We start from the raw sequence: 26,605 nt of genomic DNA on the forward strand, positions 1-26,605 counted from the left end.
ACCTCAATAATTATTGAGTCCGTTACTGAATCACCAAGTTGGAGGTGTAGCGTTGTTAAAACAAAAACGTTCCTCACCCCATCCTACATTATTCCCAATACACCTGTGAGAACCCACACCCTCTCAAACATTATAAATGTGTCCTTGTCCATGCATGACACAACCCCAATATAAGTCAAAACCTGCTTTTAGGCCTTTTGATAATGCATCAAAAATTCAAAAAGAGCTGTCACAATTCATGTGATTTAGCACCTTTATAGAAATTTCAGGCACATTTTAATGGTTTGATTTTCAGCTGCATAAAATCGCAATTTTTTCCTGCAGTGCATGTCATCTTAAAAGGTTACATCAACCAAAAAGGAAAAATTAGTCTGTTTTACTTACCCTCGAAAGGTGTGTATGGTTTTCATCTTTCAAATTATATTAAAAACTTTCCAGGCCCCTCCAAATCTTTCTATGGGACTAAAGGGGAGGGAAGCCGAGGTGACGTCTTCCATTTTGTCGTCAGTTGTCTTTGACAGGATGATAAAAAAACCCCGATGGTCTCTCACCTCTAAAATCACATTTAGAGAAGAAAAAAATCACAAACTGTCTTTAAAGCTGCTACATAGAAACGGCTTTCTACGACCTTGGTAGAAATGATATTTCAGATATTTCAAAAGTGCACATAAGTGCAATGCTCAAAAGACTTCACTACTCTCTGCCTCTGATTAATCATCATTAATCAGACATTTGTGCGCATTATTATGCATTATTACATTTGTGCACACTTTATTTAATGTGTTTTGGACTGTCAAAGAGAAATAGCCTCCCAGTACAATTTTACCTGCTAGTACAATTTTTAATACTACCCCAACTGCATAAGTCATATACACCTAGGATGCTTCAAAGGTGAGTAAAACACAGACTATTTTTTGGTAAACTAACCATTTAAGTCACACCTTTAATGATCAACAAATAAAAGTAATTATAAGTAATTGTATGCAAATGCTGTAATGTCTGCCTTATACACTTTTTTAAATCTACAAATTATAATAAACATTCTATTATTTTCTGGATGGAATACAAATGTTAGTATATATAGTATATATCTGACATGTATGTGAATGTTTTTTTTCACCCTCACTTACTATTTATTTATTTATTTATTTGTTTGTTTTTATAAGTTTATCATATCTTTTAAAATATAACAATATTTTTATAATGCATTTCATCCGTTTATGAACAAGGATTACATCACTGAAGTAAATCATGACTGCTTCATAATAAATAAATATAAAGATTCAGAGGCTTGACCTAATCTACACTGTTAAAAATAAAGGTTCTTCACGGCAATGCCATAGAAGAAGAACTATCTCTTTATAGCCTGAAGAAACTTCTTTTGTGAAACTTATATTTTTATATCTGTATTTATTTATTTAATGTATAGTTAGCTTTTGTTGAATTTTTTTGCAGTGCGTAAAATTCCCAAGTGTCACGCAACTCAAATGATCAGTACAGCTAATTTGTCAAAGTAATCTTTGCAAACAACAAAAAAGCGAAACTAATTCAGCCTCTTTACAACTTAATTGACTTCAGTGAATCATAATCCACTTACTTGTTACACAACACGAGGAAACAGGTGTATGTGGATCCCATCTCCTACCCGCTGCTGATCTTTAGGGCAGGGAGGAGGACCACAGAGGTGTATAAAGTGCGCTCTTGTGTGAGTTGTCTGCGCATGCTCCGGACTGACTGCTCAGGATGCTGCTGTCTCTTCTGTCGTCGCTGCTGCTGCTGCTGCTGCAATGCTCCTTAACGAGCGGAGCCACCGATCCGTAAGATCCTTTATGATTATTATCTTCACCAATACGACATAACAGGAAGTAGGGTAATGAGGAAAACCCGGGCGAATGTCTTCCACAACTTCGGTGCGCTGATGAAAAGTTTGGGACAACTGTTAATGCGAGACTGAAGACTGGAGTAAAATTTGCCATCACAGAAATAAATTACATTAAAACAAATAAACAAAACTTTTGGTTGGTAGTGTATAACCAAATAATATACATTTTATATTTTGTTTTATCACATTATAAGGTAAAACTGTATGTATTGTCTGGTTAAATATAATAATGTTTATTTTTAGGACATTCATAATAGTGCCGCATTTAGTGCCAAAGATGGTTTATTCACGTCTCTGAACGTATTTCTTTGTGTTTGGTGTGCTTTCAGCATCTACCTGGTGACAGTCACTTCCCAGGCGGTGGGTGGCAGCACAGAGACTCTGTGTGCACAGATCCATGAGTCCACAGAAGCACTCTCTATAGTGGTCACTTTGAGAACCGACAATCAAAACCTCACCGTCCTACAACAGGCCTCCATTAAAAAGGATTTCTACAGATGTGTCCCTTTTAAGGTCAGTAACGGAGAGCAGAGAGTAAATCAGTTCTACTTAAAGTACAGTGTGGAGGTCTTGGACCTTTCCTACATCATGTCTAGGCAGTGTTGAAAAACCCTAAAACTTCTTGCTTATATTTTGACTACTAAATTGTTCAGTGATTCCTGCAGACTTGATGTTGCTTTTAAACCTATATTCTGTAAGTTGCGTTATGTTCAATGATTTCTTGACTTGTATCTTACAGGTCCCTGCAGTCACTGAGGAGTCTGTGGCATCCGTGGATGTTGTAATCCGAGGGGGAAAAACATCTCTGGACAAAACCACTAAGATCCTCATAAATCCCCCCCAAAGTCTTCTTTTCATCCAATCAGACAAGCCTATCTACAAGCCTGGACAAACAAGTAATACTTCTCTTTGTAAATTCTTTCAAAATAATTAAAGTTGTTCATTTTCATTTGTACTTATTAATACGATCCTGAGTAATACATTCAAATTTTGTCTCAAATTTTCTTCCCCAGTTAATTTTCGCATTGTGTCTCTGGATTCCAATTTCTTGCCTCACAATCAAGTGGTACATTTAATTTAAGTCAAAACCTTTCATTTTTTTAACTGAAATGCTGGAATATTAATGTTCTTTTAATCTAATTGAAATTATTTTCCCCTGACTTTCTCCTGCAGTTTCACACCGTACAACTCCAGGTAAAATGCAAGCAGACACGCTCTGTTTATTGTTAGTTCACTTAAATGCAGGCTGATTCCTCTTCTTCTTTATGAACCACTCTTGTTTAGGACCCTTTTTCAAATCTCATCGGTCAGTGGTTGAATCAGACCACAAGGATTGGTATTTTGGATCTGTCCCACTCCATGTCTCCAGAAGCTGCTCAGGGTTACTACACCATCACTGCTTGGGATGAGAAGAACCAACAAACATCACACGGATTTGAAATTAAAGAATATGGTGAGAAACAGAATCTGACTTTTTTGTCAATCCAGTACTGATCAGCTTTTAATGTATATGATTTGAAATGTTTTTTTTTTCATGTATTTTTAGTTCTGCCAAAATATGAAGTGAACATTGATTTTCCGTCCGTTATAACTGTCCAGGACAAAGAGGTCACTCTGAAAGTTTGTGCAAAGTATGTTATAAATAATAATATAAATAATGTTAATTTCAGAGAAAAATAGGTCCATATCTGTTTTAGCTTTTCTGTGATTTGTTCAGCCTGATGAGATAAGGTTTTTCACTGTCTTTAGATACACTTATGGCAAGCCTGTGCTGGGGTCTGTGAATGCTCAAGTGTGTGGACAGAGCTATGATTATTACTGGAGGAGAACATTCCCTGACATGGTTAACATATGCCAGAAATATTCAGTGATGGTGTGTTACCCTCTGCACACACAAAACTGTTACCTTTATGGCTTGTAATCCTCTAATAAATAGTCAGTTAATTGCATTTTATGTATTTTTATGAATTTATTATAATAATTTAAACTATAAAACAGTCATTATTTCATCTAGTTTTGATTAAGAAGCAATTAAGTGTCCAAAAACATTACATTCAGTGTGCACTTAAGTGTATGCACATTTTTTATTTTACACAGCTTCCCAATGTTTCGGAATTAGGGTTATATAAAGTACATTTATATATTCCTCTAATAAGTACTCTAAATAATATCTAAATAACAATTAATCGTATTGATTCAGACCGACAGGACCGGCTGTGGGTCTCAGGTGATAAATGTGACAGAATTTGGCTTGTCTTCAGGAGGATCTTTCGAAGTGAATTGTGATGTGGAAGAGTCTGGAACAGGTGAGAGTGTAAAACAAACGGCTGTTGATCATTTTTGTTCACCATCCAAAACAGAGTAATGAAACATTAACTTTTGTTCTTCCAGGAATAACTATGCAGGGTTTTACCTCAGCTGTGTTTACCAGGAATTATGTCAGTATTTTTTTTGAGGACACACCAGATACATACAGGCCTGGCATGGCCTTTACGGGAAAGGTAACCGTTGGCTTGAGTTCATTACCTTTGCTACTAATCATTGAACAAATGCTCCGTTCATTGTACCATAACTGTGCAGCAACATTAATAGACAACCTTTTTACAGTGAAAACATGTTTTTGAACAGGTTGTGGTCACTAATCCACAGTCCAGATTGAGGAAAAATGAGCCAGTGGTTGTATATGCATTTTATGGTGACAAAAAGGTCAATGTGACACTGACGACAGATCTTAATGGCACTGCCCGATTCTCATTCAACACTTCGGACTGGTCAACATTACCTGTGGAATTATGGGTTAGTGGTGATTTCGTTTAATTTAACATGATGTTTTTGTGTATAATTCAGTATACTGATTAATTCAAAACCTTTTTTTAGGCCTTTCATAAGGGAGATAAAAATCAGACTGATTTTGAGGCTTTCACATATTTTCCGTCAAGCTATCACTACCTAAGACCCTTTTACTCCAAAAGCAAAAGTTTCCTGATGTTGACGAAGACTCCAGAGAAGCTCAGCTGTAACAGTGATGCAACAGTGACGGCGAGTTACATCATTCAGGGCGGTGCACTGAAAACAGGCCAGAAAACCTTGGATTTCTTCTACATTGTATGTTTAATATTGGCACTTTTTATTTGTTCATCATTTGCTTGGTCTTTTGTTTTATTGAAATAAGAATTTATTCTTCCACACTAATAAATCTTTCCCTTGTTTTAGTTAAATTTAGTTGTTATTTAAATTAATTAACTTATTTTTGGATATCATAACCACCTTGCACTAATAGGTTCTATCTGTGAGTTATGTCGTGACAACATTAGAGGTCTTACTTGGGTGCCCCAATCACCAAGGGGTGGTTGAGATTTTTATTTTTTTTTTGTGAATCCATTAGATTCGTTAGAAGACAGAATTGCAATCCATGAACATATTTTTTTGTGTTCTCATATTTTTTTTAAATACGTGGCAGCAATTCTTCCTCTTATCTAAAGCAGTGCATTTTTGCTTGGACTATGTATGAGATAATTTTAAAATACAATATCTCTGTTTGCATTCAATTTTCAGGGTTGTAACTTTGAAGCTATTGTTTATGCTCAAACAGCAACATTACAGACTTAAGGTAAAAAAGTGAAATCACAATCAACCAGCCCTTTAAGAGAAAAGGCAGATGTGGATTGGTGAGTGGATTTTGCATGTTGAGCCAGTCCCCCGTCTGCAATGAATCTGCTACTCTTGGATGGAGGCAATGCCTGATTCTGTTCCAGAAGTAATAGCTATGCTTTTTGGATATGCCAAGACTTTGAATGAACCTGCACAAGGATGGTCATGATCTGAAAGTTCTGAAAAAACTCTAACATTGCTCTTCAAGATAATAGAGGAAAGTTAGTTTTTTTAATGCCTCTGTGTCCCAGACCAGCCTTTTCAGCGATTCAACTTTGCCCTACAAGTGTCTGCTGCACATAAGCAAACTGAGGCAACATGCCACAGCTGCTGCCTCTACCAGCTTGTCACCAAGGGCGGCCCCCTGTCTCCTCCCCTGCTTCAGAGCCGTAACTGCAGCAGCCTCCAGAAAAGCAGCAGAAGGGAGTCAGGGTCCACCCAGAACGGTAGTCAGTCCAAGCAGCCCAACCAAGTCCCCAACCAGACCTAGTGGCAAGTCGAAAAGAAAGATGTCCTGAGAGAGGTGACCCAGAGAAAGAGGGTGCTGCTCTTCAGAAGCACCCACTGACCAACTGTGGAAACAGATAAGCATTCAGGCCCCGCTTAGGTCCACCTACAAGCCAGGTCCCACCTCTCTACCCCATGTGTTCATGCATTGCATGTGAAGATTGCAGTCCTACTAGTAAAGGATGCGATAGAGCCTGTCTCTACATCTGATGTGATGATGAGGGTTTTAGAGCCCCTACTTCATTGTACCCAAAAAAGGTTACAGCAGGTCTTGGACCTGCATGTCTTAAACTGGTAATCATTCAAGATGCTGACACAGTTTTGGGATCAGTTGTACAAGCACCTGGACCTGGTGCTTGTACAAGGCACATCAGCCAGTTGTGTCGTCTAGTCAACTGGGAAAAGATTATCTTTTTTTGGTATGGAGTTGGATTTGGTCAAACAGACTGCATGCTTAACAGGGGAACATGCTCAGTGCTGAACTGCTTGAAAAAATTTTCAGAGGCTCCTGGGGTGTACACAGCTGCACCGGCAGTCACACCACTGGGGCTGCTTCATACAAGACTGCTTCAGCACTGGCTTCATGGTCAAGTCCCAAAGTGGCCATGGCAGCACTCACCTGTCAGCAAACCTTCAGCCATACAGTGCCCCTACAACAGGTCTCCAGGTATGCTATCTGTGGTACACACAGACTCTTCCACATTGGCTTGGGTGCCACATATGACAGGCATCACCATCTATGAGACACGCTTATGGCTTAAAGTGGAACCTGTTTGTTGAGTGGTGGAGATGCCTGGTCAGAGTCGTGCTTTTACAGAGGCCAGCAGAATGGGAATGCCATCTCTAAGCAAAGCTTGACCCACTGGATAGTGAATGCTATCATTCTGGCTTATTAGGCACAGGTTGTGCGCTGCTCACTCTGCTAGAAGTGTTACATCCTCCTGGGCACTGATTTGTGGCACTGCAACTCCGGTTTGGGCGACCCCTAACAAGTTCAATAGACTCTATATCCTTCGTGTTGAGCTGGTATCCTCCACTGTGTATTCACAGTATAGCAATTTCATTGTTCATCAACATGACGTCTCCTTTGCTTCCCTTAGGGAACACAGGGTTATATATGTAATGGAAACGTTACATAAATAACTGAGACATTCCCTCTTTTTGTTTTATATCACTAAATGGGGACATTAATTTGAAAATAAATAAGGCAATAAATTAATAAATTAAGAAAACTAATTCTTAATTTCTAGAGATTTATTAGTTTTATATTGTAACCAAATGTGAATGTCCCCATGTGTTAAGATTATTACTCACTTAAATTTAATTAGAAAAACACTAACAATTTCATTTTAAACACTGTTAATTGTAAACCTTAGCAAATATCAAAAAATATATCAATTTTTCATATTGTATGTTATAATGTTGTGATGTCTGTATTCACGTAAGTTTAGTAGTTTAAAAATTTTCTTAAACCTTGTAGGTGTTAAAAAAATGATGATGAAAAATATTATCGTTAGCATAAATTGTCATACAGTAATTATTGACCTTGTGCTCTCCAGATCTTGTCCAGAGGCAGCATGATTCAAAATGATTGTCTGTCTGTGAGTGTGAACACTACAAAACGTACGGAACTCTTTTACATTAGCAATCATACTGTTGTTGTATTGCATAAGTGTATTTTAGGGTTTGTTTACATTGTGCCTTTTTTTTTTTTTTTTTACAAATGTGCTCTTGCTTTCATAAAAAGAAAACAAAGGAGAACTGACAATCCCACTGAAGAAGACGGCAGCTCTGGCTCCATACGCTCAGGTGGTGGTTTACACAGTTCTTCCCAATAGAGAAGCAGTAGCAGACAGTATGGACTTCCCCATTGAAGAATGTTTGCCAAACAAGGTCAGAAAATCCCATGACATCTCATTTTAGAAGTCAATGTGTTTTTTTTTATCATTAATGCATCATGAGAGTGTGCCTGTGATTTTATAGGTGTCTTTAAAGTTCTCGTCTCCCACCCCACTGCCTGGAGAGAAGACATCTTTTAACCTGAAAGCCAGTCCTGGCTCCTTGTGCTCCGTGAGGGCCATAGATCAGAGCGTGCTGCTGCTGAGACCAGAGGCCGAGCTGGATGCCGCCGCTGTATGTTACACCATGATCTTAAAAGATGGTCAAGGAGGGGCATTTTTAAGCATTATTTGAGCAAAGATAAATGAAAATGTAATTTATTTAATGAAATCAGTTAAATACACTTAGTCCATATGGGCAACCAAATAAAACTGCTTCATTGTTTATTAATATAATTTTTTTACAGTATTTTAAAATGAAAGAAAATGCTTTACTACTTAAAGATATTTTAATGTAAGAGTACAGAGACATGTAAACTGTGTATGTGAACATGTGTTTAAATTTCTTTGCAGGTCTTTGGAATGTTACCAGTTCAGAGTTTGTCCGGTTACCCATACAATGTTGAGGAATGGGAGCCTTACCCTTGTCTGTATCCCTGGGAAGAGATAAACCCGTTTGCTGAACCCGCAAAGCGCAAACGATCCCTCTATTACCCTTACTACAAAGACAAAACGGATGTGTACAACATTTTTAGAGTAAGATACACAAAATATCCCAGTTCTAGTTTCAGAAGTCTTTGAGAGTTATTCGAATCTCACTGTACAATAACCTTCTTAAGTCCAGTTCACACTGCACAGACAAATGCCAACAAAATGTTCTGTTACCCCTTTGGTTACCCTGTTGGTTGGAGTTTGTTTTCACCTGACTGACAGCGACCACAGTGTCACCCACAGCCTCTTTAGGTTGATTTGCTGTCTTTTCATGCAAAGAATGACACATAAAGACATTAATATGTGTAAAATTTTGATTGTTGATATAGGATAATCAGTTTTTTCGGTTGGTGTCTGTTGGTGTAGTGTGACTGTTATATGATTCTAAATCCAACAGCCAACTTGAACCAACTTCATTAGAGTTTGTTGGCGTTTGTCTATGTGGTGTGAATTGGCCTTTACAAACAGTCACTCTTTTTCCCAGGCAGTTGGAATCAAAATCGCTACCAACTCTGATATAAAGGAGCTTCGTATTTGTCATTACGACACGTCAATGATACAACGTAAGTATTTTTTTTTTAGGTTTTGAAAATACAATTTTATTTGTTAGTATTTACAAACAACCAATTCAAACAGCTGCTGTGAGAAAAACTATGAAATTGAATGGGCCTGGTCTGGATTTTGCTCCAAATGAGGAAAAACATATTGAGAAGATCCGCAAACTCTTTCCAGAAACCTGGATATGGGATCTTATACCTGTGGGGTATGAATCCGCACCACGGCATTACTGTATATATAAAGTACAGTTCTTTCTGATTAAACAGAAGAAATATATTCTTGTCTTCATCAGGAAATCAGGATCTGTGGATGTCGCCAAGACGGTCCCGGACACAATCACTAAATGGGCAGCAGGTGCTTTCTGCACATCTACTGTAGGGTTTGGAGTGGCTCCCAAAACTAATCTCACTGCTTTCCAGCCTTTCTTTGTGAGCCTTGCCCTCCCTTACTCCGTTATCCGTGAAGAAACGTTCACTCTCAAAGCCACCGTATTCAACTACCTCCCCAAATGTATCATGGTAAGCCCGCTTTATGTGTTTTGCAAGCATTTGCAGTAAAAGGATTTCCGGTAAGGCTGCCACTGGACAAATCTGTGTTTTTTCATAAAGGTGAAGGTCACGCTGGCAGACTCAGTGCAGTTCAAAGCTCAGCCGTGTAAAGGATGCATTTACACTCAGTGTGTTTGCTCTGAAGAGAGCCAAACCTTCCAGTGGATTGTTACACCCTCTGCACTGGGTAAGATAGACACTTTGACTGCTATATGAACAGAAACTAACTAAATTTGGTAATGAGAAAGAAAATTCTGTCATTACTTACTCACCTTATTGTTGTAAAAGTTGACATAATTGCCATTTTTAGGTGAAAATTACAACCCTTTTAACATGCCCTGCTATGACAATAATTAATGTGTTTGTTACTACAGGCCTCAGGTGCTTTGTTTATTCTGTAATCCATTCAGAGGTAGTCAATTTATACTGGTGTGTGTGTTTTACAGGAAAGGTGAACATTACAGTGCGTGCTGAGGCGGTACAGAGCCGTGAACGATGTGGCAATGAAGTGGTGACTTTACCGGACAAAGGCAGAGTTGATACTGTGATGCAGAGCGTTCTGGTGGAGGTACGTGCTTTTACTGTATGTACTGGGTAGGTGCTACCATAGGTGCTATTAAGTAGAGGGATTTGACTTATTTTCCGATGTCAACAAGCTGACAAGTTAACATGAAATGAAAATGTACCATAATTACTTTTTTACATACTTTAGCTATTTGAGTATTGATTTAAGTCAACAGTAATACAGTAAAGACTGCACATAACGTTAAGTTAGTAAAGTTCACATATTAAGCTTGTTGTATATATTCACAAATTGCTAATAAATAATTAATGCGATTTCTTATTTGTTGTATTTTTAAAGCAAAGCAAAATTAAAACTGACACTGTTATTATCTGTTTTACTCAGGCAGAGGGAACTAAACAGTCAGTTACTCAGAATGAACTCATCTGTGTAACAGGTTAGTGGTATTACAATGTGTTGTCTATTAAAAGATGAATCAAGAATAAGGAATTATAATTATCAATAGAGGCTCTGAAACATGCCGTTTCAAAATTTGACCTTAGCAAATGAAGTAAAACATCCTGTTTACTGTAATGCATTTACAGTGAAAGTGTGATGCAAAATTGTTGCACTGAATAAATGTTGTAAATGTTTCATTTAATCTTTTATACAAGTGTTATTTCCACAAGAAATGCTGAAAATGATTTTCAGTGGTTTGAATGTTTTAAATCTGACTGTTTTTTTTATTTTATTTCATTAGACCGTTTACAGCAGACAACCGTCTCTCTCAATCTACCCAAAGTGTTTGTCAAGGATTCTGCAAAAAGCTTCATCACAGTTATGGGTGAGCCTAAAAATATGCTGGCAAAATGTACATCATTTACAATGACTAATATAAGTATGTACAACACATTAAATAATATGATTATTACTGGGTAGATTTCTTATTTATTGATGATTATATGGCTGTGTGGTTTGTAGGTGATCTGATGGGTCGTGCTCTGAGGAACATCGCTGATCTGTTGGCTATGCCGTACGGCTGTGGAGAGCAGAACATGCTGCTTTTTGCCCCTAATATCTACATCCTTCAGTACCTGGAGAGCAGCGGGCAACTCACTCCTGAGATTAAAAACAGAGCCGTAACCTTCCTGCAGAGCGGTGAGGAAAACCATTATCGAATAGAAAGTACATCCAAAATACTGATTTGCTTTTTTTTGACAATTTTCAGACAATTTCAAGCTTGTTTGTCAAGCTAGATCATCTGCGCTCTAATTGCATCACCCATTCGCTGGATTTAATAGATGAATTAACTTGTGGTGAATCAAATCCTAATGAGAGAAATATTAAATTAATTTTAAGAACAAAAGGGCCAGTTGGCACCTTTTCTGCAAACCTACACGTAGCAAAGTATATCAGACTGCAGAGGCGGTTAAGATAAAATCCTAGAACCACCCTTGTCAGACTGTGTTCCTTTCTCGTGTTGCAGGCTATCAGAGAGAGCTGACATACATGCATCTTGATGGATCTTACAGCGCTTTTGGGAGTAATGATCCTTCTGGTAACACCTGGTGAGTCTGGTACAGAGACAATGAAAGCCTTTACTTAATTCATTTAGGATTTACGGTGTGATTTCTGGTTTTATGCACTTGAATTTGCACAAGGAAATGTCCTGAAAACTTTTAAGGGCATTTGACAGAAATATCTATTGTTTCCTCAGGCTAACTGCATTTGTGATGAAGAGCTTTGGCGGAGCGAAGAATTATATATTTATAGATCAGAATAGTATTGATCGCGCGAAGGAATGGCTGGGTCGACAGCAACAGGACAACGGCTGCTTCGCCTCTGTTGGGAAGCTCTACCACATTGATATGATGGTGAGAACAGGACAAACTTAGCGACTGTTATCTGCTGCTGAATAAAGACTGCTTCTTAATTCTATAGGACTATAGTGAGCATACAATAATGTGTTATTTAATTCCTTAAATAACAATCCAATTCCCTAATGCTCTCCTTTAACTGAAAAGTAGATAATACATATCTTATTAATATTTTAATTTGAACAAGATTAAGTAAAGCTACACAAGATAATATGAAAAAAAACATTTAAAAATGTATTTAGCAGATTTTAGTGTGGTTCATGATTAATATACATTATATTAGCTATAACAAAGATGTAACAAGATTCAGTCTTCAAAAACTGCAAAGCAATTTTGCATTTCTCAATCTTAACAACAAAAAATACAGAAAAATGTAGATGAGATGTGAAGCTGTCACAGCATTGAGTGGGATGAGGAGATGGTTGCAGGGACAGGTAATGGATCAGAGTCATCTATGGAGAGGAAAACGGCTCCTTATTGAGCTGGTTGAGGATTTCACACTCTGAAAATGTCTGTTAGATGGCAATAAACTGAGGAGATTGAAGTGCTGAGGGTGGGAAGGATCTCTGATGGTGTTTTTCCTCTCACAGGGTGGCGTCAGTGATGAAGTCACTCTCTCTGCGTACATCACCGCAGCACTGCTGGAGTTAGGAGTCCAGAAAACTGTGAGTAAAACCCTCTTTATGGCTCCAAAGAGATAAGTCCAAATCTAACTTGATACAGATCATGTGAATCACAGAGGAAGTAGACACTCATTAAGTCTCTTGTGTGGTTTGTAAGGATCCCATGATTTCGAAAAGCCTTGAATGCCTGAAGGTCTCTTCCCGTAACATCACCAACACTTATGTGACCGCTTTACTGTCCTACACATTCACTCTTGCTGGAGATGAACAGATGAGACAGAGCTTAGTCTCCAACCTGGACCAGCAGGCCAAGAGAGAAGGTACCATACAGCTTTAGATTAAATTAGACAATTAAAGATACCAAAATACTTGTCTTGTAAAAATAGATATATATTTTTTCGCACGTTATTAAATTGGACACAATTATAAATAATTTGCACATTTTAGTAGCATGCTCTGTAGTATAGTAGCAAACTCCTTGAGAAGAGAACAAGGTATAAACTACTGTTGATAGGTTTTGATTGATTTGTTAACATTAACATGACTTTAACATTAACTAAAATATTTTTCTTGTAACGATGTGCAAAATTTATATTTTATAAATTATAATTTAAATTTTATATTTTATATTTATATAGTCTCTGCACAAACTGCAGATGGGTTCAATTAAATCATGCAATTACATGCAATTTACTGAAGTTAAGTATATTATTTTTATTAAGTAATTAATTTTTAAGTAACTTTACATATTAAAGTATGTTTTATTGCAAAAGCAGATGACTCCACATTTCATATTTTAGAGATAACAAACAAGTACTAGTTTATCTTTTTTAAATCTCCTCAGATGACAATGTAGATGCCGGACAAATTTGTTTTTGTTGTGATCATACACTGTATGGATGTGATTAAATTCAATGCACTGAGATTTTCCCTCACCATTGTAAAACGCTGCATTTGCGAGGTTTCAGCTTTTATTTCCTTAAGTAATGAAGAAGATATCACTGGTTCGCCAAAATCTGGAAACTGTAAAACTATACATCCTCGATAACTTTTTAGTCCGTTTTCTCCCTCTGATTATTTCAGGTGTAGGACGATATTGGAGTTTGGGTAATAATGCTCAACCGACGGGCTCTGTGGAGGTAGAGACGAGTGCCTATGTGTTGCTGGCTCTGCTCTCAGGACCTTCACTGCCTGGATTTGGACTGAACTACTCTGCTAGCGTAGTACACTGGCTAACCAAGAAACAGAATGCGTATGGAGGCTTCTCCTCTACACAGGTAACGTCATTAAACCTATCCTTTAGATCCCTCTCTGTCTTTATAATGTGTTTTATCATTATTGACTGTAAGTGGTGTTGCTGTCTCTCTCTGTGAACAGGATACTGTAGTAGCACTCCAGGCCCTCGCTAAATACAGTGCTGCCACCTACAATCCAGAAGGATCCATTACTGTAAGCGTGACCTCCCCCTCAGGCCAGAGGAACCAGTTCACCGTGAACCAGAACAACCGGCTGCTTTACCAGGAGAAACAGCTACAGGAAGCTACCGGCACATACAAGCTCAGGGCAGAAGGCAAAGGCTGTGTGTTTGTGCAGGTCTGCGTGCTGCCTCTTTTGATGCGCATATTAAGAAATATCCAGATTCAAGGAATTGCTCATGTTAGAAATGAACGTTTTCATCCTTTACTCACCTGTATGTCATTCCATACCTGTATGACTTACTTACTTACATGGATCAGTTACAAGGATTTTAAATGACATAAGTATGAGCATACTGCATGATGACTACTTAAGTATAGAAGTGATATAAATAATCTTGTCTTTAACATCATTCTGTTTTTGATCTCTCAGTTTGCCTTGTACTACAATATCCCGCCTCCTCCAGAGGCTTTGGCCTTCAAAATCAAAGCAAATCCTGGGGTTTGCAGCAACACAAAGAACCCAGCTTTTACGCTAACCACCACTGTAAGGTGAGCCGTACTTTACCAAAAAATATAAAATATATATCAAATGAACGGACAAAAAACATCACAGAGACAGCTATTAAGTATACAATATATTTAACATGATTTTTTTAAACAATCTTATTTATTTTAGATTGTTAAAATAAAATGATGTCCTTGGAAACCTGTATGAATTTGTCTTTATTGTAAAGCAATATTATTAGTTATTAATATTAATATTAAAAAATATCTATGATATACAATTATTTATAAAAAGGTTCGGGGTCAGTAAGACTTTTTTTTTATGTGACAGTAAAAATATTATAAATGTAAAATAAGTAAAGAAATAAATCACTCAGCTTTTCCCTTCACAGGAGTCAATTACATTTAAAAAAACTTGTAATAATCATTACTGGTTTTGCTGTGAGAATAAGAAACTTCTTAAAATAAAAATAAACAAAAATGTATGTAGAGAAGTCCGGCTGACAGGAACAAATTTCACTTGCAATTATTTCTCTCAGTGAATTAGTAATTTAGATGCATTTGACAAAGACAGAATGAATAAATATTCAACAAGTTCATGGCCTAATAGACTCCCTGCTGTCTGTCAGACTACATACAGAACAATGCGTGCTAGTGATTGTTGGAATGATTATATGACAGGTATAACGGCACACGAGCAGAGACCAACATGGTGATCATTAACGTCAAGCTGCTGTCGGGGTTTAAGCCGGATGAGACGTCTCTGCAGGCTGTGAGTGACACATGAAGGGCTCCGGTCCTCTTTTGATCTCAAGTTGTGCAGCCAGTGTTTGATTCATTCTCATTCGCTCCTCTGTCTCCACAGCTGAGGGAAGACCCCAGCATCAGACGTCTGGATGTGGATGAGGATCATGTCATTTTCTATTTGGATAGCGTAAGTGTTTTATTCAAATACCTTGAGGGGTTCAAAAGGTTTTTTTGGGATGGATCACTGACCTTTTGACAATAAAAGAGACAAACTGACTCTGTTTATGTAAATAGATAGCTCATCTAAAAATGAAAATTGACTCTCAGGCCGACCATGATGTTTATGCGTTTGTTTCTTAATCAGAGCAAATTCTCACCAACGGATCCTCTTCAGTGAATTTGTGCCGCCAGAATAAAAGTCCAAACAGTGCTAAAAACTATTCACTTAACCGACCACTTAACATTTGTGATGTGAAAAGGTGTATGTCTTTAAGAAATAAATTCATCTAGGCATTCTAACTTTATCATATCACATCTGGCCAAAATGTCAATAATTCATAATAGAGCTTCCTCCAGTTAAAAAGCCCATTCCCTCGTTGTGCCCTCACATAAAAATCATATTTTTCTCCTAAATCGGAAAAGATGTCTTTTTTTACTGGAGGAAGCGATATAATAAATGAAGGACTCGTATTTCTGACCAGAAGCAACAGTTAAAAAAATGTCTTGATAAATTTATTACAAAGAATAAACTTTTTACTTCACAAGACCAGAGTTGTACGGGTTGCTTGAAACGACTTGTGATGTCTTTATCAGCTGTTTGGACCCATTCACTGCAGAGGGATCACCGGTAGGTTTCTTTAAAGCTGTTCCTACAAAGAAACAAACTCATCTACATCCTGGATGGCACAAGCGAAAGCTGATTTTAATATGTCCATTCCTCTATAGAAAAGAAATATTTCTGAAATCATAATGTAATCATTTTTTCATTCCAGCTGAAAAAGAGTCAGGAGAAGTCCATCAGCCTGCAGCTCGTGCAGGAAGTACCGGTGCAGAACCTGAAACCAGCTGTAGTGACCGTCTATGACTACTACAAGATCAGTACGTGTTTATTCCTCACTGTGATTTTAATATAGAAAAGCTACATTATCTCCATTTTCATATTTAATATTTGAGAGATACATTTTTTTGTTTAAATCTTAGTGAGAATATTATCATAAGATAAGCATTGCGTGATTACGTTTTACAAGCTTGTATTTAATCTTATTCATTTTCTTAAGACAACCTCTGCAATGTAGTGCACAAAAAACTAGTTTGTGTTTCTATTCCTCCAGGTGAACTGTCTGTGATTGACTACACCTCCCCGTGTGGATAAACACTACCGTAAGTACATTTAATCTGACTTAAAAAACGTATATTTTAATAATTGTACTATTATTATACTATTATTTTATCATTTAAAGACATTTATTATACATGCTGTCCTCTTTTGAAACTTCTGTTCAGAAAAAAAAATGCTTTAAACATTAATAATAATTAATTTCCTAATTATTATTTTCTTGAGAAGCATATTAGAATGTTGTATAAAGGACAGTCACGAATGGAGTATTGTTATATGAATAGATATGTTACGACTGACCCTTGTTTTCAGGTGATGACGGCTGGATCTGGAAACCAGATTTAAAACGGAAACCTTATTTTCTCACAATAAAAATAATCCATCTCTGCATTATGCATTTTAGCTGCTATTAAACAATTCGTCCACTTCTGCATCAGAAACGTTTGCGTCCTGTGATCATTTGCTATCTTTCTTTTTACAAATATCTGGATCTTAAAAGAATAAGCTATGCGCATGAGTCCAATTAAATATTAATTTCAAGTTTTAAATCAATTAGGTATTTTAAAAAAAACAAAGAAAGAAAAAGCTCATATCTGCCAACTGCAAACATTACGCAGAAGCACGTGGCATTTTGTTGGTTTGGATCAATTGAGCTCTACCGGTTTAGTAACTTCGGTTTTAAACAGGATTTAATCGCCAACACAAGAAAGCTGCTTTCAGACTTTTTGTTTGCTGTTGTAACACCCAATAATATCCGTATACTGTTTCCCCCTCGAGTGTTTAAAAGTAGCACAGTCAAAAACTGTTTCCAAACCACTCAGATGCTTGATATCTCTGCTTAGCGAAAAGAATTCATCTTTTAAAATGCCTGTTAACTTCAGTAATATCACGTTAGAATGCTAATTGAGAATATTCTCCTACTGCTGCCCACTAAAGCGGTGTCTGTTTCGCAGCGATCCAGGAATTACCAAATAATTTCAGTAAACAATCCCTACAAATTGCATCAGCAAACAACTCAGAGAGACTAAAGCATACAGTATACCCCAAACAGTTCAGTATGTATTGCCTACATATTGCTCAAAGACTGAACTAACTTCTCAAAGTTTGAATTCTAAGGAGATAGATATTTTTAGGCCTGCATATTTAGTGATATAATTCGAAAAGCAGTTTTTATATTTAGCTTTTTTAGTGTTAAAATGGTTTTTAGGGTTTGACGTGCAGCAAATGGCTCCATAATTAGCAATAAACACTATCTGAAAGGCAGTTTTCACAAGTGTAGTGGTAAAATGATCGTACATTGCTAGACAAAATGTTACAGCAATTTAACGGTCGCTGCATTTGTTAGCGGCTATGTGCGTAAAAATTGGTCAAACTGAATTCATGTTCTGGTGCAGAGTCAAAGCTAAATCAAGCATTTGGCATACAGGCCAAGTTCTGGTTTAAGCGTGAACCTTCTAGACCTTGGTGCACGTGATCAAACAAGAGGTTAATAAACGCAGTACGAACCAAAGACGTTCAAATTAACCAAAAACAGGAAGTGAGGACCTTGCGAAAAAACTGAATGCTCAAACGTACCTCATAGCGAAGAGTTACCCTCGAGACGACATCCTCGTGTGCCAGAAGATATCCTGTTTGCATTTGGCCTCGTTTACACATTTTAAAAGGTATTTGTGAGTAAGCTATGTCTGAGTTTTAACCACCAAATTTAGCCCTGCGAACAGCATCGTTTAGGATTTTCGGTAAATTCGCCAAATATGCGTCATAAAAAAGTTGTGATCCTTATGTCTTCTGACGGTGAACTGATCCAAGGGAACCAGTAAATGTATCATTTCTTTTTTCTCATCTAGAGTCGACAAGGTTTCTGCAAATCTTAAAAAAAAAGTCATAAAATCCTTAAATGTTGCATGCACTGGAAAAGATATGAGAATGAATATATTTTATAATATAATACGCATCTGAACATACCAAAATATCAAAATACCTATGCCATATTAGATATTTTCTAAGAAATATCTGAAACGTATTTTCACTTTCATCGTTCTTATTGTAGTCACAAACTCACTTCGAAATCTTCTCCGAAAAAAAGACATAATTTTTTGCTTCTAAAGTAAATGATTTAGGACGAAAAACCTACAGCGGCCTTGAAAATAACCAAGATAACTCCAATTTAATTGTTAACAGACCCTCAAAGAGTACGACGTATTATAACAACGGAAATTTTAACACGCTGCAATATTTCTAAAGTGATTTATTTCTAGGCTCATTTATGAAACCGTTTAACTATTGTGTTGTCCAGCCAAAATAAACTTGGTCTACAAACTTTCTTGGGTTAACCTTATCGTAGCACATCTTAGCAGTAGGTTTTTAATTTAGCATTCAGCTCTCTTGTCTGGTGGTGTCATGAAAACAACACAGTAGCTATGATGCAAGACTTCTGCTTGCATTGCAGTGTTAATTACAGCAGTGAGGGTTACTTGCCCTTTTACATCTGAAGTCCGAGTTTAGTTGTGACCTCTGGGCTACAGTCTTCTCCTCAAGTGCGTTTTATGTGTTAGCACGGATCATAATTAGGCAAATAAACACAAAAACACGGTAAATAAGGAAAACTGTGAATGTATTCATGTTCAACATTTTACAACACTGTTTTCACCTAGTTCTGTGATAGCACTCAAGACATCGTACACTCAGAATGAAGACTTATCTGTGATGATTTCAATTCTTTGTAGATTTCAAGTTCATTTCAACGCACAGTTTGGTTTCGGGAGAAAAGCAGAACACGTTGGTCTTTTTGTTTAAACAGTGTCGTAGCTGTAACATTGCTAACCATAAATAAACATTTAATTTTCCCCAAACTAACACAAGGTGGGACAGACTAGTTAACAGCCTGCCTGTAAAACATCAATAATACTTAAAGAGCTACTTAAACCATTTAAATAGATCCCTAAATTGTATTGGAGCAGTATCGGACTGATTTAAATAGGTCATCTTATTTTTTATTTTTTTAATTACAGTACATGTCTGTTCACAATCTCTTTAAAACGGTAAAACCCACTATGTATCACATGGAATAAAGGTGCGGTCACTTTTATCGTTGCCTTATCGTCAGCTGGTCACGTGAGTTCAGCCCACAGAAAGTTGCCTCTTTTGGCTTGAGAAATGATGCAGATTTTTTTTTTGCTAATTTACTGACGTTTAGCATTTTTTTTAGCTTGCGTATTTTGAGCAACAACTAAAGATGAAAATTTCGCCAAACATTCAGACGGTCTTGTGAATTCATGAAGCCGTTCGAAAGTGGCTTCTGTTTATGCTGTACTTTATGTACGCCACCCTACTGAATATTGTATGCATTTTTCTAATATTTACGTAGTACGTAACGCAACGGTACGCTACTGACAGTGGACAATTAATTTTGCTTATATAGATTGTACAAATGTACTGTTGTTCTGTGGATTTTCGCAGACAAAATTCAGGCGAATTTCAATAGGCATCCACGTAATTTCACACGACGAAAGATTTCCCAAATCAATTTTCAAACCTGTCACGCGAACTCTCTGCGTTAACCAACCGAAACCAGAAAACCTGCTTGTTTTGAACGTGACTTCAATCTGAAGTTCACGTCCCGCCACACTACCGACAGTAAGCCATTGACATTTTAACAAAATTGTCGCACATTTATTGTCGTTCGGTGAAACTTTCGAAGGCGATTTTCATGCAATCTGACAATCTGCATGATCTCAAAACCAACCAACCAACAAGTTTGTCTTGACCTCTGTGTGAGCTTAACTTTTTACATCTCGGCAAAATTGCTAAAAGGACTTCACTACCCTCCAAATTTTGCTAATGTGACCGCACCTTGCGACTGTGATTCCAGCTGTTCTTCACTAGTGTAACAGTTCAGATACTAAGAGTGACAAATGTGGGTCAATATCAAGGCACTGCATGACTTGCATGATTATGACGTCGTTTCTTTTTCTCCTGTTTGTGGCAATTATTCCAAACTCTCGTAGGCTGGCAGTGATAGGTGATGGCTGCCTCCCTTGGGAGTCAAATCACGAGATCAAGTTGTCAGGACTTGGCAAATAGACTCTACTGTCGTACGTGGTATATGTGTGTTCGTGTGTGCATGCGATTGTGTGGTTCTGTATTTAAAAGAATGAGCTAGGAACACAGAGACACAGTGGGATACACTTGGACAGGAGTCGCAGACGTCTCTCTACAATAAATATAGACTCCTGAGCTGGTAGGTGAGCTTTGGTGAATTAAGTCTTTGTTTCTGTGATACCGGATATTTAAATGTGAATGTTATACTCCATTTAATTTATACCGTCATTTAAACGTACTGCAGTTACTTTATATTCTCTCATCATTTCGTGTCGGTCAATCCCATTAAATATTTACCGCAACACTGTTCCAGAATGGCTTGATGGCATTTGGCATTTTTCCCATTATGTTTGAAAAGACAAAACGCGGGACAAACTCAAATCAAAGTCAAGTTTCTGCACATCCAGACAAGGTAAACTGCAACGGAAAAATATCTCTGACGGCAAAAAGGCATTTTCGTCGATGGTGAGCGAGCCACCACCTGCAGGTTTGGTTCACCGGGTCTTTTCGTCTTCTCCCTTTTTCAATCCAGGCAGACATGGAAAGCCTCTGGTGGATATCTGTCTGTGCATCTGAGTGAATATATAACATCTCCAGGAAACATGAGAAGAAGGAGAAACAGGAAAAAAAAAAAAAAGGGAAGTAACAAAATAAAGTTTTTCCTCTCGTTGGGAATAACAGGTCTGGGTCATTTGAAGTCTCCCTGCCGAACGGTTTCCGTTTTGACGCGTAGGTCAGCGAGCAGCGGTGGGTTTTGTCTCAGTTCATGAACTGCGTGTAGCCCTCGGCTCCTGTCACTATCACATCCATCCATATCCTCATGGCCTCTGCGGACGGGGCCACCATGTAATACAGTCTGTCGTGCGTCTTCACGCAGAAGGTCAGGGAAGGGTTGGGGCTCTGCCATCAAAAAGACAATCAGATCAGTGATGGAGCCACATGTGGAATCCACTATGAAGGCATAAGCATTAGCTGCTATTTATCCATAAGGGGATGTCAATTTTGGGGATTTTTACTAAATGATTTTTATTATAGTTAAATGAACTAGTCACACGTGGAGGAGAAGGTATACCATATGCAATATAACTTAAAACATAATTTTTGAGAGAATAGAAAGAATCCAAATGGAATTTGTTTTACATTTTCACAATTTTCCAAGTATTATTAATAATGTGTACGGAAAATGCAACAACAAAAAAATGTTTCCTGTACAATTTATTGTATATATAAATTATAGACATTATAATAGCATTTTTAATTCTAAAATTCTTAAATTGTAAATTATATTCTTATTTATAACTAATATAATATCAGTTTTATTTATATGTATACTTTATAATACATAGAGTCAAATTCCAATTAAAGCGATTATGCTAAATATGATGATGATGATAATAATAACAATAAACATACTACAAATAAAACATATAACATAATAAAAATGTAATCCAAATGTAATAATATGCTAATAATAATTAAACACGAAAATGTGATGTTTTTTGTAACGTTGTGGATTTTTCTAAATATTTCTGCATTCAGTAATTCACCTCACAAACACATTGTGGTCAGCGTGTTTATCTTTGTCGGACGTGAACCTGCATTTAATGTGGCCTTGGGTTTATTTACTTTTACCTTGTTTAGTTTTGCTCATCCTTTTAAAGGACCAGGTCTCATCACTTTCATGCTGGCATGTACTAATTTGCCCGTTTCCATCAAGTGACAGATAAATTTGCAAAGACACTGACTTTAACGTCAAAAAAAAAAAAAGATGGACATTGGACATTCTTCCTTTTTTTACACGTTAAAATATTTTCATCACGTTATACTTTAACACACTGTCATTATAATTGCTCACAATTTATTTGAACCTGTTCTATAAGCTCTTACGTCACATGCAGCACAAACATTAGAGAACTCCGTTCATGCAATGCGTGTATACGAATCTCTTCAAATGATTCTGACGCTGTCAAAGAGTGAATTATATCACGATTACCCGTTAACCTATTACATTATACAACATGAAGCTCACAACTGCTTCTGTGGGGCTATTACATAGTACCTCACCACAGGTGGGAGCAGTAAAGAAACACACACAGGTCGTAAATTACATTATACTCTCATCCCCAGTAATTGAAAAAAAAAAAAAATATCCACTGAGTGAAGGTGCAAATAGTCCACTTATTCAAACCGGAATGTTAATTCGTCACAAGGGAGTAAGTGTGAGAAAAAAAACCCGCACAAATTAGAGCAGTATCCTCTAAGCAAACATGCAGGATAGGGGTGATAGTGGTGGAGAGCGATACGTACGTTCATCAAATTCAGATTGAAAAATCCTTTCTGTGAAAACAGTCGGCAAAGCAAAAGAATGAAGAAAAAGAAGGGTGGGGAACATTGACAGCAGAGTTACAGCATAAGAGACAAAAGAGAAGAAAGAAGCTAACAGAAAAAGATCAAATGAAATGGTGCAACAGGAGCGCGGAGCAGAAAAACAGCGGGAGATGTGAGCTGTGCTTATATGAAGGGCTCTTATTGGATAGGGGTTCGTACCTTTGTGGCACTGCGCAGGTGATCATAGTAAACCTCCTCGATAGCCTGGAAGTAGATGACGCCCTTCAATTTGCTCTCGTGTTTATCTGCGGATGGGAGAAAACAGAGATGTCACGCTGTGGGAAAAAAAGCAAAAAAACTTGTTCTCTTAATAAGTATTTTATTGCGATGTTTTTGTTTGAAAGCGAATTAACAGGCGTGTTCTCAGAAAACACGTTTTTTTTGCTCTTTTTTTTTTTTACTGGAAAACGAGAGAAAACTAGTGATTAACACAATGTTTTTGCACAGCGACGGTTTGGAAAACAAATAATCCCCCACTCCCCTGGAGAATAATGATCTGGTAAGCACCGATGTGACCTTGTTACTGCGGTGCAACCCCTTCATTTTCAGTCCGCGTAGAAATAAAGAGCGAGAGCTCACGCTTTGCCGAGCGCCACGGCTGGGTGATGAGCACGATTTCCTCAGCATTGCGGCAGATTTCATCACCATCAGATAGCATGCGGACGGGCTTCTGGTTATTTGTATGCCCCTAGCTAACCCGAGGCTATCGGAAATCATGGCAGCCACTGTGAGCTTAAGAATTACTAATTATCCGTATCCCCCCACTGCTGGATTCACCCACAATCCACTCTTTGTTCTGCCCTCGTTTCTTTCCCCAACCTCAGGGGGACGAAAGCGTAACGGCGCGTTCGCCGAGCAGGCATTAGCATAGTGCACAGTAAGGAGGATGTTGGAAGGCGACGCTGCGGCGCACATACCGGCGTAGTAGGAAAACGTCCTTTTAAGGCGATCAAAGACGAACCAGCGCTTCCTCCAGGATTTGATCTTGCCTCCCATCTTGACAAGATAGCCCTTGCACATCTTTTCGGTGAGAATCACATGGTAGCACGTGTCCACGCTGTGACCCGAGGACTCGATGTGGGAGCGGAGGTCAAACTCCTCTTTGCGAATGGGCAGGTACCGGGTCATCGGGCGGGCCTGGAAATCAGCAAGGCGACGTTTACATTTTTGTTATGACGTGACATCTATTTCCCTGTCAGTTAATGTATAATTTACAGTTCCTTGAAAAATGTGCTTTATAAATAAAATGCTTTGAAGTCACATAGATTTAGATTTTAGGATATTCTTATAGACAGACAGATAGATAGATATTCATTCATTTAATTACATTTTTTTTATTTACATTTAATTTTTTTCAGGTGGAAAAAGGTAAACATTTCATTGTCTTGAATAGCATAATAAAAGAAATAATTCATTTATTGTAAATATTCATACTAAAACCTTAATTAGAATAATAATAATAAACAATTTGAACAAAACATTAAAAACTTTACAGCATATTAATATCTGAAAAACCTTTGGTGGACAGATCAATCAAATAGACATTTTTTTATAACAGTTCAGGTGGTAAAATGTCACTTTTCGGTCGGCTTTTCAGTGAATCTTATTACATTATTATTACATATGGTCATAAGTTTACATACATCTTGCAGAATCTGTAAGAAAACATTTTAATTGAATCAATATTTTTCGGTCATTTTCTTGTGGGCTACATGTACATTCTGTTACGTTTATGCTATAGCTTACGCAATAACAAGAAATGTTTACGATCCCTCTTACATTTTTAAAATCATGCAGTTATTATCAATTAAGTGGTTTCACAAAGCTTCAAAGTAAAATGAATATCTGTATACTTCAAGGTTTAAATTAAGTTCCTGATGAAAATGATTACACTATTAGTCAAATTAAAAACTAACGACTATGTAATTAAATATAAAAAAAATAATTATTTTCAAAATTAAATCATCGTTTAACAATTTAATAATTTAAATGAAACTTTCTAATGGTGCAAACGTTTTATAAACCATATGAAACCTAAACAAATAGAGAGAAATAATCAAATAAACAGATGAACCTTTAGTCACAGATCTGCGACTCCTCACCTGAGAGAAGTTTTTGGCCCTCATCTTCACCTCCTTCTCTATCAGCTGCTGTCTGTGTACCGTCTCCTCCTGCAGTCTCTTCTCCGCCTCCTCTCTTCTCCTCCTCTCCTCCTCTAGCATGAGTTTACGGGCCTGAGTCTCTCGTTCCTGCAGCCCAAAGAGAGCAGAGCTTATTAGACAAGGCTGGGAGCCAAAAGCGATGAATATGGTTACTGTATCGATTGTACACTGACACTTCGACTTACTCTGGACTCTATGAGTCGAGCTTTCTCAAGCTGCGCCTCTTTCAACATCTTCTCCATCTCCTCGATCTTCAGCGCGTCCATACCACTAGCGCTGTGAAACACACGAAACTTCAGTCAAAGTCATTAACTGTATCGAGGGGGGAATTCAATACGCGTGTTTGAACCAAGACAGACAGCAAACATTTAAATACTCGAGCCAAAGTTGCGCAACCGTTCAGTGATTTTTACCCCTCGGTGATCTATTTGGTGAATGATGGAATGGAGACCGGTAGCGGCGAGACCGGTGGATTACGAAACGTTTCGTCATATATGAAAAATACAACTGGATTGCACATACAGTACAAGCATGAAAATCTGCCGTGAAACATGAAATGAAGCACATGTGGACTATAAACAGAGAAAAAGAAAATGTGTAATGGATTCCTCTAGAGAAGAGTCTCAGACTAGCTCGGAGCTTTATGAAGACAAGAGTAAACAAACTGTATGAGAACATTTCAAGTAAACAAATTCTCTCCTGAGAGAGAAACAGCTGAAGGCCGTCTGTTTACAAAGCCGTCGTGCCCCGGTCCAGCTCCACCGCTCCACCGCTTCACTGTACTTTACAGGCTTTTGTTTACAACATCTTCACACATTTCCCATGAGAGCGCTTGTAACTGAAGACAACGTGTCAGTGTCAAACTGAGTTTGGGGGCCATTCAGAACTCAAATAAGAATGTCTTTGAAATTCAATTCCTGAATCCAAATCTGAATGCAAGAGTCTTTCAATCTGAACCGAAACGGAACGACATTCAAATACATTCATACTATGGCTGTAAAGTGTATTTTTGTTTTTTAAAAATACACTACTGTTCAAATCTTTGGGGTTAGTGATTTTATTTATTTATTTTTTTTTGAAATTAATGCTTTTATTCAGCAAAGATGCATAAAATTGATTAAAAGTGACATTTATAACTTTACAAAGTATTTCAAATAAATACTGTTTATTTGACTTTCTATTCATTGTCATTTCATTAGTGATGTTTTTTCAGCAGAAAACAAGAAAAGATCATATTGATGCTGAAAATTCA

General features: G+C 37.4%; 2 protein-coding genes across 3 annotated transcripts in view; one reads left to right on the forward strand and one right to left on the reverse strand.

The window, feature by feature from the left end:
• Positions 1-1,585: 1,585 nt before the first annotated feature.
• Positions 1,586-17,778, forward strand: LOC122359094 (alpha-2-macroglobulin-like protein 1). The gene is made up of 36 exons (XM_043259255.1): positions 1,586-1,817; positions 2,212-2,395; positions 2,622-2,778; positions 2,896-2,948; positions 3,056-3,076; positions 3,167-3,335; positions 3,429-3,513; positions 3,632-3,755; positions 4,083-4,188; positions 4,274-4,383; positions 4,511-4,678; positions 4,760-4,987; positions 7,600-7,663; positions 7,788-7,933; positions 8,024-8,173; positions 8,452-8,634; positions 9,074-9,152; positions 9,226-9,352; positions 9,440-9,665; positions 9,756-9,882; positions 10,142-10,263; positions 10,603-10,654; positions 10,958-11,041; positions 11,179-11,355; positions 11,684-11,765; positions 11,915-12,071; positions 12,665-12,739; positions 12,855-13,017; positions 13,781-13,974; positions 14,075-14,290; positions 14,546-14,664; positions 15,301-15,391; positions 15,485-15,553; positions 16,359-16,464; positions 16,698-16,746; positions 17,015-17,778. Exons 1-35 carry the CDS (start codon positions 1,744-1,746, stop codon positions 16,736-16,738), a joined length of 4,329 nt encoding a protein of 1,442 aa, XP_043115190.1. The 5' UTR covers positions 1,586-1,743; the 3' UTR covers positions 16,739-16,746; positions 17,015-17,778.
• Positions 17,779-19,299: 1,521 nt separating this feature from the next.
• phldb1b (pleckstrin homology-like domain, family B, member 1b) overlaps positions 19,300-26,605 on the reverse strand; it is a 55,747-nt gene continuing 48,441 nt past the window's right edge. For both annotated transcript variants that reach the window (XM_043259252.1, XM_043259253.1), the window contains 6 exons: positions 25,539-25,629; positions 25,294-25,440; positions 24,109-24,328; positions 23,351-23,436; positions 23,111-23,140; positions 19,300-21,703 (listed from right to left, as the gene is read on the reverse strand). In XM_043259252.1, the coding sequence (XP_043115187.1) occupies positions 21,563-21,703; positions 23,111-23,140; positions 23,351-23,436; positions 24,109-24,328; positions 25,294-25,440; positions 25,539-25,629 (715 nt within the window). In that variant the 3' untranslated portion in view covers positions 19,300-21,562. The remainder of the gene's footprint in view (positions 21,704-23,110; positions 23,141-23,350; positions 23,437-24,108; positions 24,329-25,293; positions 25,441-25,538; positions 25,630-26,605) is intronic.

This window comes from Puntigrus tetrazona, chromosome 15, assembly GCF_018831695.1.
Source record: "Puntigrus tetrazona isolate hp1 chromosome 15, ASM1883169v1, whole genome shotgun sequence".
NCBI classification, from domain to species: Eukaryota; Metazoa; Chordata; class Actinopteri; order Cypriniformes; family Cyprinidae; genus Puntigrus; species Puntigrus tetrazona.